At 45.4% G+C, this 15424-nt stretch overlaps 1 protein-coding gene across 1 annotated transcript; it reads right to left on the reverse strand.

Annotated features, from left to right (window-relative positions):
• Window positions 1-919: 919 nt before the first annotated feature.
• tfr2 (transferrin receptor 2) lies at window positions 920-15131 on the reverse strand. The gene is made up of 17 exons (XM_042400756.1): window positions 15102-15131; window positions 14948-15022; window positions 14812-14905; window positions 12844-13036; window positions 12626-12766; window positions 9374-9482; window positions 9052-9294; window positions 8579-8718; window positions 8333-8508; window positions 8140-8259; window positions 5780-5862; window positions 5021-5084; window positions 4771-4909; window positions 4395-4479; window positions 3469-3693; window positions 3222-3362; window positions 920-1210 (listed from the first exon to the last, which is right to left on the reverse strand). The coding sequence occupies exons 1-17, from the start codon at window positions 15129-15131 to the stop codon at window positions 965-967; spliced, it is 2304 nt and encodes a 767-aa protein (XP_042256690.1). The 3' UTR covers window positions 920-964.
• Between the last annotated feature and the right edge of the window lie 293 nt (window positions 15132-15424).

Raw genomic sequence — 15424 nt, forward strand, 5'->3', positions numbered from 1 at the left:
GGTTCTCCACCCCTGCTGAAAGCAGCCTGGGCTAGGCCCTGCTTCCCCTTCCTGGGTTGCCTGACAGTTTGCCAGAACTTCTTTTAGGCCAACTGAAAGTCCTTCTCCATGGCCTCCCTGAACTCCTCCTGCACCCAGGTTTTTGCTTCAGCAACCACCTGAGCTGCTGCCCTGTTGGCCTTTTGGTACCTATCTGCTGCTTCAGGAGACCACTGGGTCACCCAAACATGAAAGACCTCCTTCACTGCCGGTGTCCACTAGTGGGTTCTTGGGTTGCTGCAAGACAGGTACCAACAGCCTTCCAGCCACAACTCTGAGCAGCCGCCTCCACAGCTGAGGTCCTGAACATGAGCCACTGAGATTCCATGTCCTGTCACCCCCCGGGATGCAGGAGGAATTCCGCCATACGTTCCCAGTCCACCCTCACTACTCGTTTGGGTCTCCCCGGTCTGTCCAGCAGCCTCCCCACCACCTGATCCAACTCACCACCAGGTAGTGATCAGCTGACCGCCACAGATCTGATGATGCAATGACGAAGTTGATCATCGATCTTTGGCCTAAAGTGTTTTGTGACCAGATACACTTATAAACAACCTTATGCTCAAACATGGTGTTTGTTATGGCCGATCCATGGCTAGCACAGAAGTCATAGTCAATAAATGATTATTGATCATTTATTTATGATATTTTAATGTCCTAAAAGCAATTTAAAAAGGTACCAATTCAGCAACTTGATTTCTATGACAATAAAGAATGAAAGTGAAATATTTATTGTTCTATAAACAGCAGAACCAATAATAATCATCAATAAACTTACATTCTAATTGATAAAAATATTACTGTTATTATTGTATGTACTGTACATATGTGTGTATATACAGTATGTGTGTGTGTGTATATTTAGTGTGTATATACAGTATGTGTGTGTATATATATATGTGTGTATTTATGTATCTATGTGTTATCATGTGTGTATGTTGTGTATGCTCCACACGTCTCCGTTCAGAGCGTTGGCGGCGCCCTGCAGCGTCCAGGTGAACAAGGCGAGCTGTCGTCTGAAGCGTCCCTCGTCGAAGCGTCCAGGGTCAGAGGTCAGCAGGGCCAGGTGCTCAGTGAGCGCGCTCAGAGTGTGGTTTCCACGGCCATGGATCACATGACGAAATGGCGTCTCAACTACCGACACGTACTGAGACAAGAAGTAGTATTCCACCTGGAGGAGACACAATATCACAGTATCAGAGGTAGTATTTGCAGTATTTGTGCAGTATCAGAGGTAGTGTTTGTAGTATTAGTACCCTCATGATGCGGGTGTTGTAGGAGCGTGCAGTATCAGAGGTAGTGTTTGTAGTATTAGTACCCTCATGATGCGGGTGTTGTAGGAGCGTGCAGTATCAGAGGTAGTGTTTGCAGTATTTGTGCAGTATCAGAGGTAGTGTTTGCAGTATTTGTGCAGTATCAGAGGTAGTGTTTGTAGTATTTGTGCAGTATCAGAGGTAATGTTTGCAGTATTTGTACCCTCATGATGCGGGTGTTGTAGGAGCGTGCAGTATCAGAGGTAGTGTTTGCAGTATTTGTGCAGTATCAGAGGTAGTGTTTGCAGTATTTGCACCCTCATGATGCGGGTGTTGTAGGAGCGTGCAGTATCAGAGGTAGTGTTTGCAGTATTTGTGCAGTATCAGAGGTAGTGTTTGCAGTATTTGTACCCTCATGATGCGGGTGTTGTAGGAGCGTGCAGTATCAGAGGTAGTGTTTGCAGTATTTGTACCCTCATGATGCGGGTGTTGTAGGAGCGTGCAGTATCAGAGGTAGTGTTTGCAGTATTTGTGCAGTATCAGAGGTAGTGTTTGCAGTATTTGTGCAGTATCAGAGGTAGTGTTTGTAGTATTTGTGCACTATCAGAGGTAATGTTTGCAGTATTTGTACCCTCATGATGCGGGTGTTGTAGGAGCGTGCAGTATCAGAGGTAGTGTTTGCAGTATTTGTGCAGTATCAGAGGTAGTGTTTGTAGTATTTGTACCCTCATGATGCGGATGTTGTAGGAGCGTGCAGTATCAGAGGTAGTGTTTGCAGTATTTGTGCAGTATCAGAGGTAGTGTTTGCAGTATTTGTGCAGTATCAGAGGTAGTGTTTGTAGTATTTATGCAGTATCAGAGGTAGTGTTTGTAGTATTTGTACCCTCATGATGCGGGTGTTGTAGGAGCGTGCAGTATCAGAGGTAGTGTTTGCAGTATTTGTACCCTCATGATGCGGGTGTTGTAGGAGCGTGCAGTATCAGAGGTAGTGTTTGCAGTATTTGTGCAGTATCAGAGGTAGTGTTTGCAGTATTTGTGCAGTATCAGAGGTAGTGTTTGTAGTATTTGTGCAGTATCAGAGGTAATGTTTGCAGTATTTGTACCCTCATGATGCGGGTGTTGTAGGAGCGTGCAGTATCAGAGGTAGTGTTTGCAGTATTTGTGCAGTATCAGAGGTAGTGTTTGTAGTATTTGTGCAGTATCAGAGGTAGTGTTTGCAGTATTTGTGCAGTATCAGAGGTAGTGTTTGCAGTATTTGTGCAGTATCAGAGGTAGTGTTTGCAGTATTTGTGCAGTATCAGAGGTAGTGTTTGCAGTATTTGTGCAGTGTCAGAGGTAGTATTTGTAGTATTTGTGCAGTATCAGAGGTAGTGTTTGCAGTATTTGTGCAGTATCAGAGGTAGTGTTTGCAGTATTTGTGCAGTATCAGAGGTAGTGTTTGCAGTATTTGTACCCTCATGATGCGGGTGTTGTAGGAGCGTGCAGTATCAGAGGTAGTGTTTGCAGTATTTGTGCAGTATCAGAGGTAGTGTTTGCAGTATTTGTGCAGTATCAGAGGTAGTGTTTGCAGTATTTGTGCAGTATCAGAGGTAGTGTTTGCAGTATTTGTGCAGTATCAGAGGTAGTGTTTGCAGTATTTGTGCAGTATCAGAGGTAGTGTTTGCAGTATTTGTGCAGTATCAGAGGTAGTGTTTGCAGTATTTGTGCAGTGTCAGAGGTAGTATTTGTAGTATTTGTGCAGTATCAGAGGTAGTGTTTGCAGTATTTGTGCAGTATCAGAGGTAGTGTTTGCAGTATTTGTGCAGTATCAGAGGTAGTGTTTGCAGTATTTGTGCAGTATCAGAGGTAGTGTTTGTAGTATTTGTACCCTCATGATGCGGGTGTTGTAGGAGCGTGCAGTATCAGAGGTAGTGTTTGCAGTATTTGTACCCTCATGATGCGGGTGTTGTAGGAGCGTGCGGTGGTCGGGTCGTGCAGGTCGCTGTAGTCGCTGGCTCTCTGCAGCGTCTCGGCTGCTCGGCTGTAATCACCTCTGGCGCTGAAGACCCACTGCGGAGACAAACCTCTGGACTGAAGACAGACAGACAGACGGAAACTTTTAGAAAGTGTTTAGAAACAGAGAAAGACTGAAATGTTCAGTAATACCGTCAGTATGATGTCATCATGCTGTGCGTACCTGCAGCTCAGCAGAGTGCTTGTTGAGCTGAGCGCTGAACTGCAGCACCGTCTGAGCGTACGACGTGATGCGTAGCGGCAGGATGTGGTCGTGGGCCAATCGCAGCACCATCTCCCCCACCAGCTCCCCTAAGCTCCGCCCCGTGACCCCCAGACGACCCCCCAGCACTTCCTGTAGGCGGGACACGCTGTCCAACGGCGTGTTGACGAATGGGTACGCTCGCTCCTGAACATACACAGACAGGACAAGCTGTGTACAGGTCACATGACTTCAGATAACATGAGACACTGTGGAAGAACATCATATCCAGGACATAGTCTATACATTATTATATCTAATATGGTGTAACATGTCATAACAACAGTGCATGAGTCAATGTATCATGTAGAATACAAACATGGAACATGGCCGACATGAGAAGACATAACAGGACGTGACATAAAGTAACATGAGATAATATAACAAGATGTGATGTAACAGTGTAACATGACATCATACGACCTGACGTGATGTTTACTTGACATAAACAAGACATGACATGAAAATAAAGTGACTTGACATGAAGTAAATCACATGACAACGAAGTGTAACATGATGTGACATAAAAACAGGACATGACATGAAATGACTAAAAATATCATGAAGTTACATAAAACAAAGTAACAAGATAAAACATCTAACATGTGTAACATGTGAAAGGACATGAAGCAACATGAAATGACTAAAAGTACCAAGATGTGACATGAAATAAAGTAAATGACAAACTGACAAAAAATAACGTGAAAACGAGCTGTAACATGAAGAGATTTGACATAAATTAACTACCAGGACACAACAGGATGCATGATGTAATCACAGGCTGAGATATGACATAACTCAGATTACGATGGGTACGTGATGATGATGATTCTGAATATGAAGAGTACCTCAGTGAATCTGAGCTCCATGGCTGGAACTCCTGCAAACGCTGTGAAACTGTACGCTCCACTGTTCAGATACAACGGCTTCATACTGAGGAGAAGAAGAAGAAGAAGACATCAGGACCAAAACTCAAAGATTAGAGAAAAAGTCCAAAAACTGAAAACAGATTTGTGTATCTTTGTTGTTTCTTCTTTCCTCTCCCATTAATCATCTCACGACCCCTCAGATTTATCTGCTGACCCTTTGGAGGGGTAAAGGATCTGAGTACGTCTTCCACCTCTGTCCAGGACATTGTTAGCGTAGCTTAGCATAAAGACTGGAAGTGGGGGGAAACTGTTAGCCTTCTGTTTCTTGTGTTATGTTGCTGTGTCGGTGTCTCACATCCTCCAGCTGCCTCCGTCTCTCTCTGCCTGACTGTAGATGGTCTGACCAGCATGTTTCGGATGCTCCACCTGTCTGATGGCGGCGTCCAGCAGGTCGACCAGCAGAGGGCTGCTATAGGCTGACAGGACGTCATCCCCTGGGGAGGCGGGACAAAAACACAGGAAGTAGTTTAGTTCATCACTTTTCACCACCTGATTGGCTGGCAGCACATGCAAGGTCTCCTGTGATTGGCTGAGAGCTGTGTTACCCATGATGGCCTGGTCCAGACTGAAGTAAGCCACAGCTTTCAGGTGGAGCATGGACAGGTAACCCTGGCAACCAGAGGTCAAAGGTCAGAAGTTACTATGGCAACCATAGCAGGTTTTAGTAGCTTTTATTGTTGCTGCACAATAAAAAAACAATTTTAAAATGTTATAGTTTGTAGTTTTTAATCTCCTGAGGTTTTTAAATCTATTTAGTTTTATTTCATGATTTTTATTACTGGTGTGCATTCGTTTCAAATTGTTTTACTGTTGACATTTGTTCTGTCTTATTATTGGCTCGTCAGTCATCTGCAAAGTAGTTTTAACTGCACTGACCTGTACGAAAGGTGCTGTACAAATAAAGTTTGATTGATTGATTGATCAATTCTACTTTTATGAAGCTTTTACATTTTCAAATTTTGTTGACATTGTCAGAAAGGTGATAATTGTAATTTATGTTTATTATTGAGGTCGTAGTGGACGGGGGTGTACTGAGGTGTTCCTAATATTTTGTCCACCGCGTTAACATACATGAGGGGGGCAAAATATTAGGAACACTTTCCAATATAATGCAAAATGATCAATAACCTGACAAATAGTCCCTTTACACCTTGCATCCAGATTGTATCTAATATGATTTAACCTGGTCATATCAATAAAGTGACCAGTGAGTGTAGTTTATTGATATGAATAAATATATATCTTGTTTTAGGATGTATTTCAATGTGTTACAGTGGTGTTCTCTGCTCTCTGATTGGACGAACCTCCAGCCACTCAGTAGCTCCAACGTTCCCAAAATCTCCGGCGTCCCAGCTGACGAACAGCAAACTGCGTCTGGGACTGAAACCTGAGAACGCAGAAATCCACCAACACTGCTGTGATGAAGGCACTGATTCATAGAAAACATCAGAAAATGATTCCATTGTGTTCTACTGTCAAACAGGCACTATGACGTCAAGGTTCTGGGTACTAATGTCGGTCACATGACTGATCATATCCGTCCTTGTTATCTCGACTGACAGGTTAACTGGTTATTGAGGGTTTGAAGTTGGGTTTTTACCATTTTGAACAATAACACTGGTAAAAACACTTCCTGTGAGACTGCAGCAAACCACCACCAACACCTGAAACATCACCGAGAATGTCACACCTTAGCAACCACCTGTTCAACATACAAAGTCCCCATCTAGCCCAAAAATACCTTAACAACAGTCTAGCAACCATCTCCAAACAACCCATTAACACTACAGTGATGCACTACAGACCACCAACAGAGTACAAACTGCAGCAATCAATAAGTTGTTTTATTTCCAAATCTTTAGACATTTTTCCAAATATATGTCGTTATTCATCTCTGTGGTTTGATCTCTGTGATGTTCTCCTTCCTCCTCGTCATCTCTCTGGTCACCTTTTCACTTCCCTGGTGCTCTATTTCTCTCACCAGTTCTCCTGATGTATCTCTGTTCATTAGTTGGTTCGTCTTTGGTGATGTCACCCTTCTTCATTTTGACAAGTGTCTCCTACAAGATTCAGAGTGAATTGATGTTTCTCCTTTAATAGTCTTCCTTATTAATAGTGGTGAACAACTTAACACTGAATGTTGTGGAAAGTTTGAGTGAATGTTTTTCACTTGCTGTCTGTTTCAACCTCCTGCAGCTCTTCAATGTTTCCCAACAGATTTCTGAAATAAGATTCAAAGTGATCAGTAATTATGGTAATGCAGCTTTCTTTAAGGGTTTAAACTGGCTCCTACATATAAAGACCATATTCACTAATTGTGTCACTTAAACTCTGTGAAGTCACACATTTAATGCTGCCAACAATCCAAGATATCCAGTGTTTATCCAGTAATGCTGATTAAAAAAAAGTTCTTTTCTCTGAGCTTCAATTTGAAAATATGGTGAAAGTGCAAACTCTCAGGAAAGCTTTGAATGAACTGCTGACTAATGTGACTTTTTGTTTGGCGCTTGGAGCGAGTGATTTTAGTGCTTTCTTTAAACTGGATGCTTTCATGTGTTGCACTTATATGACTGATCTAAAATGTGGACATTTGTCTGCAGGACATGCAGTTTCAGAGATGTTGATAGATGCAGACACTCATAAACACTGGTGAATATTTGTGTTTTGTCAGGTTTAATCAGTTCCTTGCACAATCAAACATGTGTAACTATTACTAAACAGAACACGCTTCAACAAAATGACCCACCCACTATCCACCTTTCTATTATTGGAAGTTGGCAACACTACACATACATTTAGCTGGAAAAAAGCCATCAGCAGTCATTGTGTGCAGCCAGCCAGGACCAGGAGAGGCTGCACAGAAAGCTGTTTGGTCCAGGAGCTGCTGCCCGCTGCAGGGACAACTAACGGCAGCATACATGGCTCTGACAGGAGTCTACAGGAATTGTATTGTATTGTATTGTAATAGTCTTGTATTCACTTGCACTGGGACATTGGAGTTTCACTCTTGTGAATTTCCAATCAGCCACAACTTTTCATTTATTTTTGAATTAGATGTCCAAAACTGGGGTGGCAGCTGGGGTGGCAAGGCATTTTTTAGGGGCGGCAGCTGCCACCCCAGTAGATCTGGAATGAAATGTGATGTAACTGTTGCAACAACCTACCTTGAACATGCCAGCAACCACCAAAAACCCAGTAACCTAACAGTCACCACATAGTAACCTCATAGTAACCTCATAGAAATCACATAGTAACTTCACAGTCACCACATAGTAACCTTATAGCAACCACATAGTGACCACATAGTTACCTCACAGTCAACACATAGTAACCTAATAGTGACCACATAGTAACCACATAGTAACCTCGTAGTGACCACATAGTACCTACATAGTAACCACATTGTAACCACATAGTGACTACATAGTAACTACATAGTAACCTCATAGCAAGCACATAGTAACGTCATAGTGACCACATAATAACCTCATAGCAACCACATAGTAACCTCATAGTAACCATATAGTAACTACATAGCAACCACATAGTAACCACATAGTAACCTCATAGTAACTACATAGTAACCACATAGTGACCACATAGTAACCTCATAGTGACCTATCACCTCCATCAGTGAGCACACCTGTCTTTAGGTGAGTCTTACCATTTTTCACCATGGCAGAGAATGTTCGTGCCAGCTCCAGCAGGATCGCTGTCCCGATTCCAGACTTCACGGCTCCTGGACCCAGCGAGTCCCTCTGAGCTCCCAGTATGATGTACTGGTCTGACAGGACACAGTGAGTTGCATCACTGCAGAAACAGGTTCAGTAAAACATAAATCTGTGTTCAGAGCTCACCTGGCTCGTCCCGGCCCTCCAGAGAGGAGAAGATGTTGTTGAGCAGGACAGGTGTCATGGCATTGTGGACGGCCATCTTGACTCGGCGCCCTGAGCTGAACTGTGGACCGACCACGCAGCGCACATACGGCAGCCGAACCCGCCACGACGGAGGACAGGACGGACCAGACAGCTGGCTGAGAGACAGAGGGATGCAGTGAGGTCACAGTCACACCTGAATAGGTAATTTGAGGGGGCGGGGCTCACCTGAGCAGCTTGGCTGCCACGGTGGCACTGATTGGCAGAGCCGGGATGAGCGGCAGGCCGGAAGACTGAATTGGCGGGAACTGTGTGTGATTGAAGGAAGGAAAGCCGGGAGTGAAGGGGTCACCTGACCCCAGGTGTACCTGTGATTGGACAACAGAGAGGGAGATGCTGATTGGTGTTAAGAAGCAGTGATATATTACACCTTAAGTGTGTGTGTCACATGTTCAGACACAGCGGTGTGTGTGTGTGTGTGTGTTACATGTTAAGATACTGTGGTGTGTGTGTGTGTGTGTCACATGTTCAGACACGGCGGTGTGTGTGTGTGTGTGTGTGTCACATGTTCAGACACGGCGGTGTATGTGTGTGTGTGTGTTACATGTTAAGATACTGTGGTGTGTGTGTGTTACATGTTCAGACACGGCGGTGTGTGTGCGTGTTACATGTTCAGACACGGCGGTGTGTGTGCGTGTTACATGTTCAGACACGGCGGTGTGTGTGTTCAGTCCGAGGCGTCGGGGGTCCTGCGGCAGGTCAGCAGGGTCGGGGTAGATCAAAGCTCCGCCTGCTCCGTACCTCTCAGCCAACCAGACCTTCTCAGCGAAGCTGACCCCGCCCCCGACACGCATCACCACCACACAGCCAATCACAGACACACCCGAACTCTTCAGCCAATTGAAATCCTCCGGACGGCCGTAGTTGGCATAGACCACGCCCCCCTGCAGAGAGACAGACAGGTAAAGGTGAGTGGGACTGTGGTTACCATAGCAACATGTACATCCTGTCTGTGCGTCTCACCGTGGTACTTCCTGTGGCGCTGTATGGACAGAAGTCTGCCGGGTTCAGAGGAATCTGCTCTGAGATCAGACCTGCAGAGTCCACCAGCCACAGAGAACTCCTCTGAGACCTGCACACACACACAAACAGTAAACAAACAAACAAAAACAACTAAAAACAAACAGTACCTCAGTCTCCAGGTGTTGTGGGGGGTCAGAGGGCGGGTCATACCTGCCGCTGTCAGGTTGTTTATTGGTTCGTACCCGCTGCTGTCAGGTTGTTTATCGGTCCGTACCTGCTGCTGCCAGGTTGTTTATCGGTTCGTACCCGCTGCTGTCAGGTTGTTTATCGGTTCGTACCCGCTGCTGCCAGGTTGTTTATCGGTTCGTACCCGCTGCTGTCAGGTTGTTTATTGGTTCGTACCTGCTGCTGCCAGGTTGTTTATCGGTTCGTACCTGCTGCTGCCAGGTTGTTTATCGGTTCGTACCCGCTGCTGTCAGGTTGTTTATTGGTTTGAACCCGCTGCTGTCAGGTTGTTTATTGGTTTGAACCCGCTGCTGTCAGGTTGTTTATTGGTTTGAACCCGCTGCTGTCAGGTTATTTATTGGTTTGAATCTGCTGCTGTCAGGTTGTTTATTGGTCCGTACCTGCTGCTGTCAGGTTGTTTATTGGTCCCTACCTGCTGCTGTCAGGTTGTTTATTGGTTCATACCTGCTGCTGTCAGGTTGTTTATTGGTTTGAGCCTGCTGCTGTCAGGTTGTTTATTGGTTCGTACCTGCTGCTGTCAGGTTGTTTATTGGTATGAACCTGCTGCTGTCAGGTTGTTTTATTGGTCCGTACCTGCTGCTGTCAGGTTGTTTATTGGTCCGTACCTGCTGCTGTCAGGTTGTTTATGGGTTCGTACCTGCTGCTGTCAGGTTGTTTATCGGTTCGTACCTGCTGCTGTCAGGTTGTTTATCGGTCCGTACCTGCTGCTGTCAGGTTGTTTATTGGTTCGTACCTGCTGCTGTCAGGTTGTTTATTGGTTCGTACCTGCTGCTGTCAGGTTGTTTATCGGTCCGTACCTGCTGCTGTCAGGTTGTTTATTGGTTCGTACCTGCTGCTGTCAGGTTGTTTATTGGTTCGTACCTGCTGCTGTCAGGTTGTTTATTGGTCCGTACCTGCTGCTGTCAGGTTGTTTATTGGTTCGTACCTGCTGCTGTCAGGTTGTTTATTGGTCCGTACCTGCTGCTGTCAGGTTGTTTATTGGTCCGTACCTGCTGCTGTCAGGTTGTTTATTGGTTCGTACCTGCTGCTGTCAGGTTGTTTATTGGTTTGTACCTGCTGCTGTCAGGTTGTTTATTGGTTTGTACCTGCTGCTGTCAGGTTGTTTATTGGTTCGTACCTGCTGCTGTCAGGTTGTTTATTGGTCCGTACCTGCTGCTGTCAGGTTGTTTATCGGTTCGTACCTGCTGCTGTCAGGTTGTTTATTGGTTCGTACCTGCTGCTGTCAGGTTGTTTATTGGTTCGTACCCGCTGCTGTCAGGTTGTTTATTGGTTTGAACCTGCTGCTGTCAGGTTGTTTATTGGTTCGTACCCGCTGCTGTCAGGTTGTTTATTGGTTCGTACCCGCTGCTGTCAGGTTGTTTATTGGTTCGTACCCGCTGCTGTCAGGTTGTTTATTGGTTCGTACCCGCTGCTGTCAGGTTGTTTATTGGTTCGTACCCGCTGCTGTCAGGTTGTTTATTGGTTCGTACCCGCTGCTGTCAGGTTGTTTATTGGTTCGTACCCGCTGCTGTCAGGTTGTTTATTGGTTCGTACCCGCTGCTGTCAGGTTGTTTATTGGTTCGTACCTGCTGCTGTCAGGTTGTTTATTGGTTCGTACCTGCTGCTGTCAGGTTGTTTATTGGTCCGTACCCGCTGCTGTCAGGTTGTTTATTGGTCCGTACCCGCTGCTGTCAGGTTGTTTATTGGTTCGTACCCGCTGCTGTCAGGTTGTTTATTGGTTCGTACCCGCTGCTGTCAGGTTGTTTATCGGTCCGTACCCGCTGCTGTCAGGTTGTTTATCGGTTCGTACCTGCTGCTGTCAGGTTGTTTATCGGTCCGTACCTGCTGCTGTCAGGTTGTTTATTGGTCCGTACCTGCTGCTGTCAGGTTGTTTATTGGTTCGTACCTGCTGCTGTCAGGTTGTTTATTGGTTCGTACCTGCTGCTGTCAGGTTGTTTTATTGGTCCGTACCTGCTGCTGTCAGGTTGTTTATCGGTTCGTACCTGCTGCTGTCAGGTTGTTTATCGGTTCGTACCTGCTGCTGTCAGGTTGTTTATTGGTTCGTACCTGCTGCTGTCAGGTTGTTTATTGGTTCGTACCCGCTGCTGTCAGGTTGTTTATTGGTTTGAACCTGCTGCTGTCAGGTTGTTTATTGGTTCGTACCTGCTGCTGTCAGGTTGTTTATTGGTTCGTACCCGCTGCTGTCAGGTTGTTTATTGGTTCGTACCCGCTGCTGTCAGGTTGTTTATTGGTTCGTACCTGCTGCTGTCAGGTTGTTTATTGGTCCGTACCTGCTGCTGTCAGGTTGTTTATTGGTTCGTACCTGCTGCTGTCAGGTTGTTTATTGGTCCGTACCTGCTGCTGTCAGGTTGTTTATTGGTCCGTACCTGCTGCTGTCAGGTTGTTTATTGGTTCGTACCCGCTGCTGTCAGGTTGTTTATTGGTTCGTACCCGCTGCTGTCAGGTTGTTTATCGGTTCGTACCCGCTGCTGTCAGGTTGTTTATTGGTTCGTACCCGCTGCTGTCAGGTTGTTTATCGGTTCGTACCCGCTGCTGTCAGGTTGTTTATTGGTTTGAACCTGCTGCTGTCAGGTTGTTTATTGGTTTGAACCTGCTGCTGTCAGGTTGTTTATTGGTTCGTACCCGCTGCTGTCAGGTTGTTTATTGGTTCGTACCTGCTGCTGTCAGGTTGTTTATTGGTTCGTACCCGCTGCGGTCAGGTTGTTTATTGGTTCGTACCCGCTGCTGTCAGGTTGTTTATTGGTTCGTACCCGCTGCTGTCAGGTTGTTTATCGGTCCGTACCCGCTGCTGTCAGGTTGTTTATCGGTTCATACCTGCTGCTGTCAGGTTGTTTATTGGTTCGTACCTGCTGCTGTCAGGTTGTTTATTGGTTCGTACCTGCTGCTGTCAGGTTGTTTATTGGTTCGTACCCGCTGCGGTCAGGTTGTTTATTGTTTCGTACCTGCTGCTGTCAGGTTGTTTATTGGTTTGTACCTGCTGCTGTCAGGTTGTTTATCGGTTTGTACCTGTGGGGGAACTGCAGCGTGGCGTACAGAGACTCGGTCCAGGTGTGATCCATCTGCAGCCGTCTGAAGCGACGCAGGATCTCTGAGGCCAGAGACGTTCCCTCTGCAGATCCGGGAGGGTGACTCGCTCTGCTGACCCGACTGAAAAACAATCAATCATCAATCAGTCAATCACTCCATTATATCTGACTGATAACTGATCAATCACCCGATCATACCTGACGGTGTTGTGAATATCTTCGTCCTGTAGCAACTTCCTCATCATCACCCTCAGCTCTCCCAGGTAAAGCCCCGCCCCTCCCTCTGCAGGTGGCTTAGCCCCGCCCCCCGGCTGCCAATCCTCCTCTCCCCACCCCCCCACCTGCGTGCTGTGGCACCGCCCACCGAACACGGCGTAGGCCAATAGGAACGCTGAGAGAGAGACAGACAGAGAGAGCATCCAGACTTTGATGTTCTGATAATATTTTGCCGTCACTGTTGTGTAGAAGAAGCTTCTAATAACGACCAGAACAGGCTGAACACTGAACATTTTACTGCAACATGCTGCAGTTTTACAGAAAAGAACGTTTCCTTTTGTTTACTCTGTATATGAATGATCATGTCAGCTCCCAACCTAATCAATTAGTCATGTGACATTTTCAGATGATACTGTTATTCTTTACTTTTACTTTTACTAATTACTCACGAGCAGCTCTAACATCAGCAGCTGCGGAGCTGAAGTGGATCAGTTTGTGGACTCATGATGAGCATCATCTGCACATCACTGTATGATAAACTAAAGAAACTATCAGATCCCAGATTAACTATCAGATCACAGCTCTGTTTCCATACACAGTCCTCACATCACACAGGTCAGTAATTATACATATTTATTACACGGCTTTGTTGAATACTCAACTCTGATTGATCAATCACAGCATTCAACGGTCTGTTATTCCTGAATGAGAACAGACTGTTGCTATGGACATAGTTCTGATCATTGACATCCAATCATATTGATCCACAGAATTACCAGCAGCTCATTCCTGACATCATGTGGCAAAAAAATGTTTTTGTCTCACTTCAACATCAACGGAAATGTTCAGTTTAACATGAATTATAACAGTAGTTTCATCTTAAGAAGGCTACAGTTTATGTTGCCATGGATACAGTTCCAACCATAGAGTCTAACAGACTATTTATTTAGAGGAAGCAATAAAATACTTTTTAAATCAATAAAATCATTTTTGAATCAATATTTTGTGTCAAATTATTGATTTCTTTAGTAAACATCAGTGTAATAAGCAGGTTAATGTACAGCGAGCAGGTGGTTATAGTGAAATGAACCCTGACAGGCTGATTCATGCATCTCCATCATTTCTCTCGCTGTACGTTAACCGTTACTCAGATGTCCATACTGACAGAGGATCAGCTGTCTGTGTGAGAATCATCAGCTCCTTCATTTCTGTCACTCAGAGTCTTTGGTGTCTGCAGGACTGTTCTGCTCTACAGAGCTGCCATCGAGTCCGTTCTACATCATGGTGTTAGCTGCTGGTTCAGGGCTGTAATCTTTAGTCTGGTTGAGACAGCAGGAAAGATTATGGAAGCAGCCAGAAACCCTTCACTGCCCAACAGCAGCACAACAGAGTTTAATCTGACGCCTCTCAGGTGATGAACTCTGGGAGGAGGTGCAGGGTTCCTCTGTGTTAAACACAATCATTATAAACATTCATTTGTTCCTTTATCAGTTAAACTTACAGACAGACGGCGAGGCTCTCAGATACCTGCTGCTCTCCACCGTCAGCATGTAAAGTCTGTAATTATTTACTGAGCTGTGAATGTTTGATATCTTATTACTTTAGACTGCAGTTTTTAATAGAGTGAATGTTTCTGTCTGCATGTGTGATCTTATTTACTGTGTTTTTTCTTAAATTGTTTTTATTGTGTTGTTGTTGTTGTTGTTGCAGCGATTCTCTTTGTCCAAGATGAATTTCTCCTGCAGTAGACAATAAAAGTGACCTTGACCTTAAACAACAGACTTTGCCTCATTTCTTCTTCTATGGTTTTTAATATGGAGCACAAAACAAATGTGTGATTTCCTGTCCTGCCAGACCTCCTTTAATCACATGATCACACTAATCAATAAAGTGTGTGTGCGTGTGTGTGTGTGTGTGAGTCTGTGTGTGTGTGTGTGTGTGTGTGTGTACCGGTGGTAAACACGATGACTCCACACACAAACACAAACACGCCGGCTCTTCGGTAACCACGGCGACCCCGCAGCACCAGCGCTGTGATGTCACTGCTTGGCTCTTCTTCCTCCTCCTGTGATGTCACAAACCTCACCTCCACCCTCTGGGCCCCTCCCCCCGCCTCCTCCTCCTCCATGGCCACGCCCACTGAGCGGTGGAGAGACACTGACTGAAGAGAGAGAGAGAGATGGTAACCATGGCAACGGGTCAGAGGGGGCAGGGCCGTGCGGGGCACTTGGCGGTCTCACCTGTCTCAGACGAGTCCTGATGGAGTCCATGCTGACTGTCGCTGCTGTGATTGGCTCCTCAGAGGGGTCAGAGGTCAACGAGAGTCTGTTTGATCTGCTTAACTTTATTAACAGCAGAGTAAACACACACACATACACACACACACACACACACACGCACACACACACACACACACATACACACACACATTCAGACTGTCTGATTTAAGGTGGAATTAAGAATTTGAGGATTAAAACTGAACACTTTGAGACAAACTAAAGAGACGTTTACAACAAACATCAAACATGTTCTGAACTTGTGAGTTTAAAATGAGGAGAAATGA

The sequence above is a fragment of the Thunnus maccoyii genome, chromosome 22, assembly GCF_910596095.1.
Source record: "Thunnus maccoyii chromosome 22, fThuMac1.1, whole genome shotgun sequence".
Taxonomy (NCBI): domain Eukaryota; kingdom Metazoa; phylum Chordata; class Actinopteri; order Scombriformes; family Scombridae; genus Thunnus; species Thunnus maccoyii.

What these genes read in the sequence shown, in the direction of transcription:
- tfr2 (XM_042400756.1), bottom strand. Translation starts at nt 15,131, where the DNA reads ATGGACTCCATCAGGACTCGTCTGAGACAG. An exon ending in TCTGGACCAGGCCATCATGG is followed by an intron (nt 4,910 to 5,020) that starts GTAACACAGCTC and finishes CCGCCTCCCCAG; the next exon opens with GGGATGACGTCCTGTCAGCC. An exon ending in AGCACTCTGCTGAGCTGCAG is followed by an intron (nt 3,363 to 3,468) that starts GTACGCACAGCA and finishes GTCTGTCTTCAG; the next exon opens with TCCAGAGGTTTGTCTCCGCA.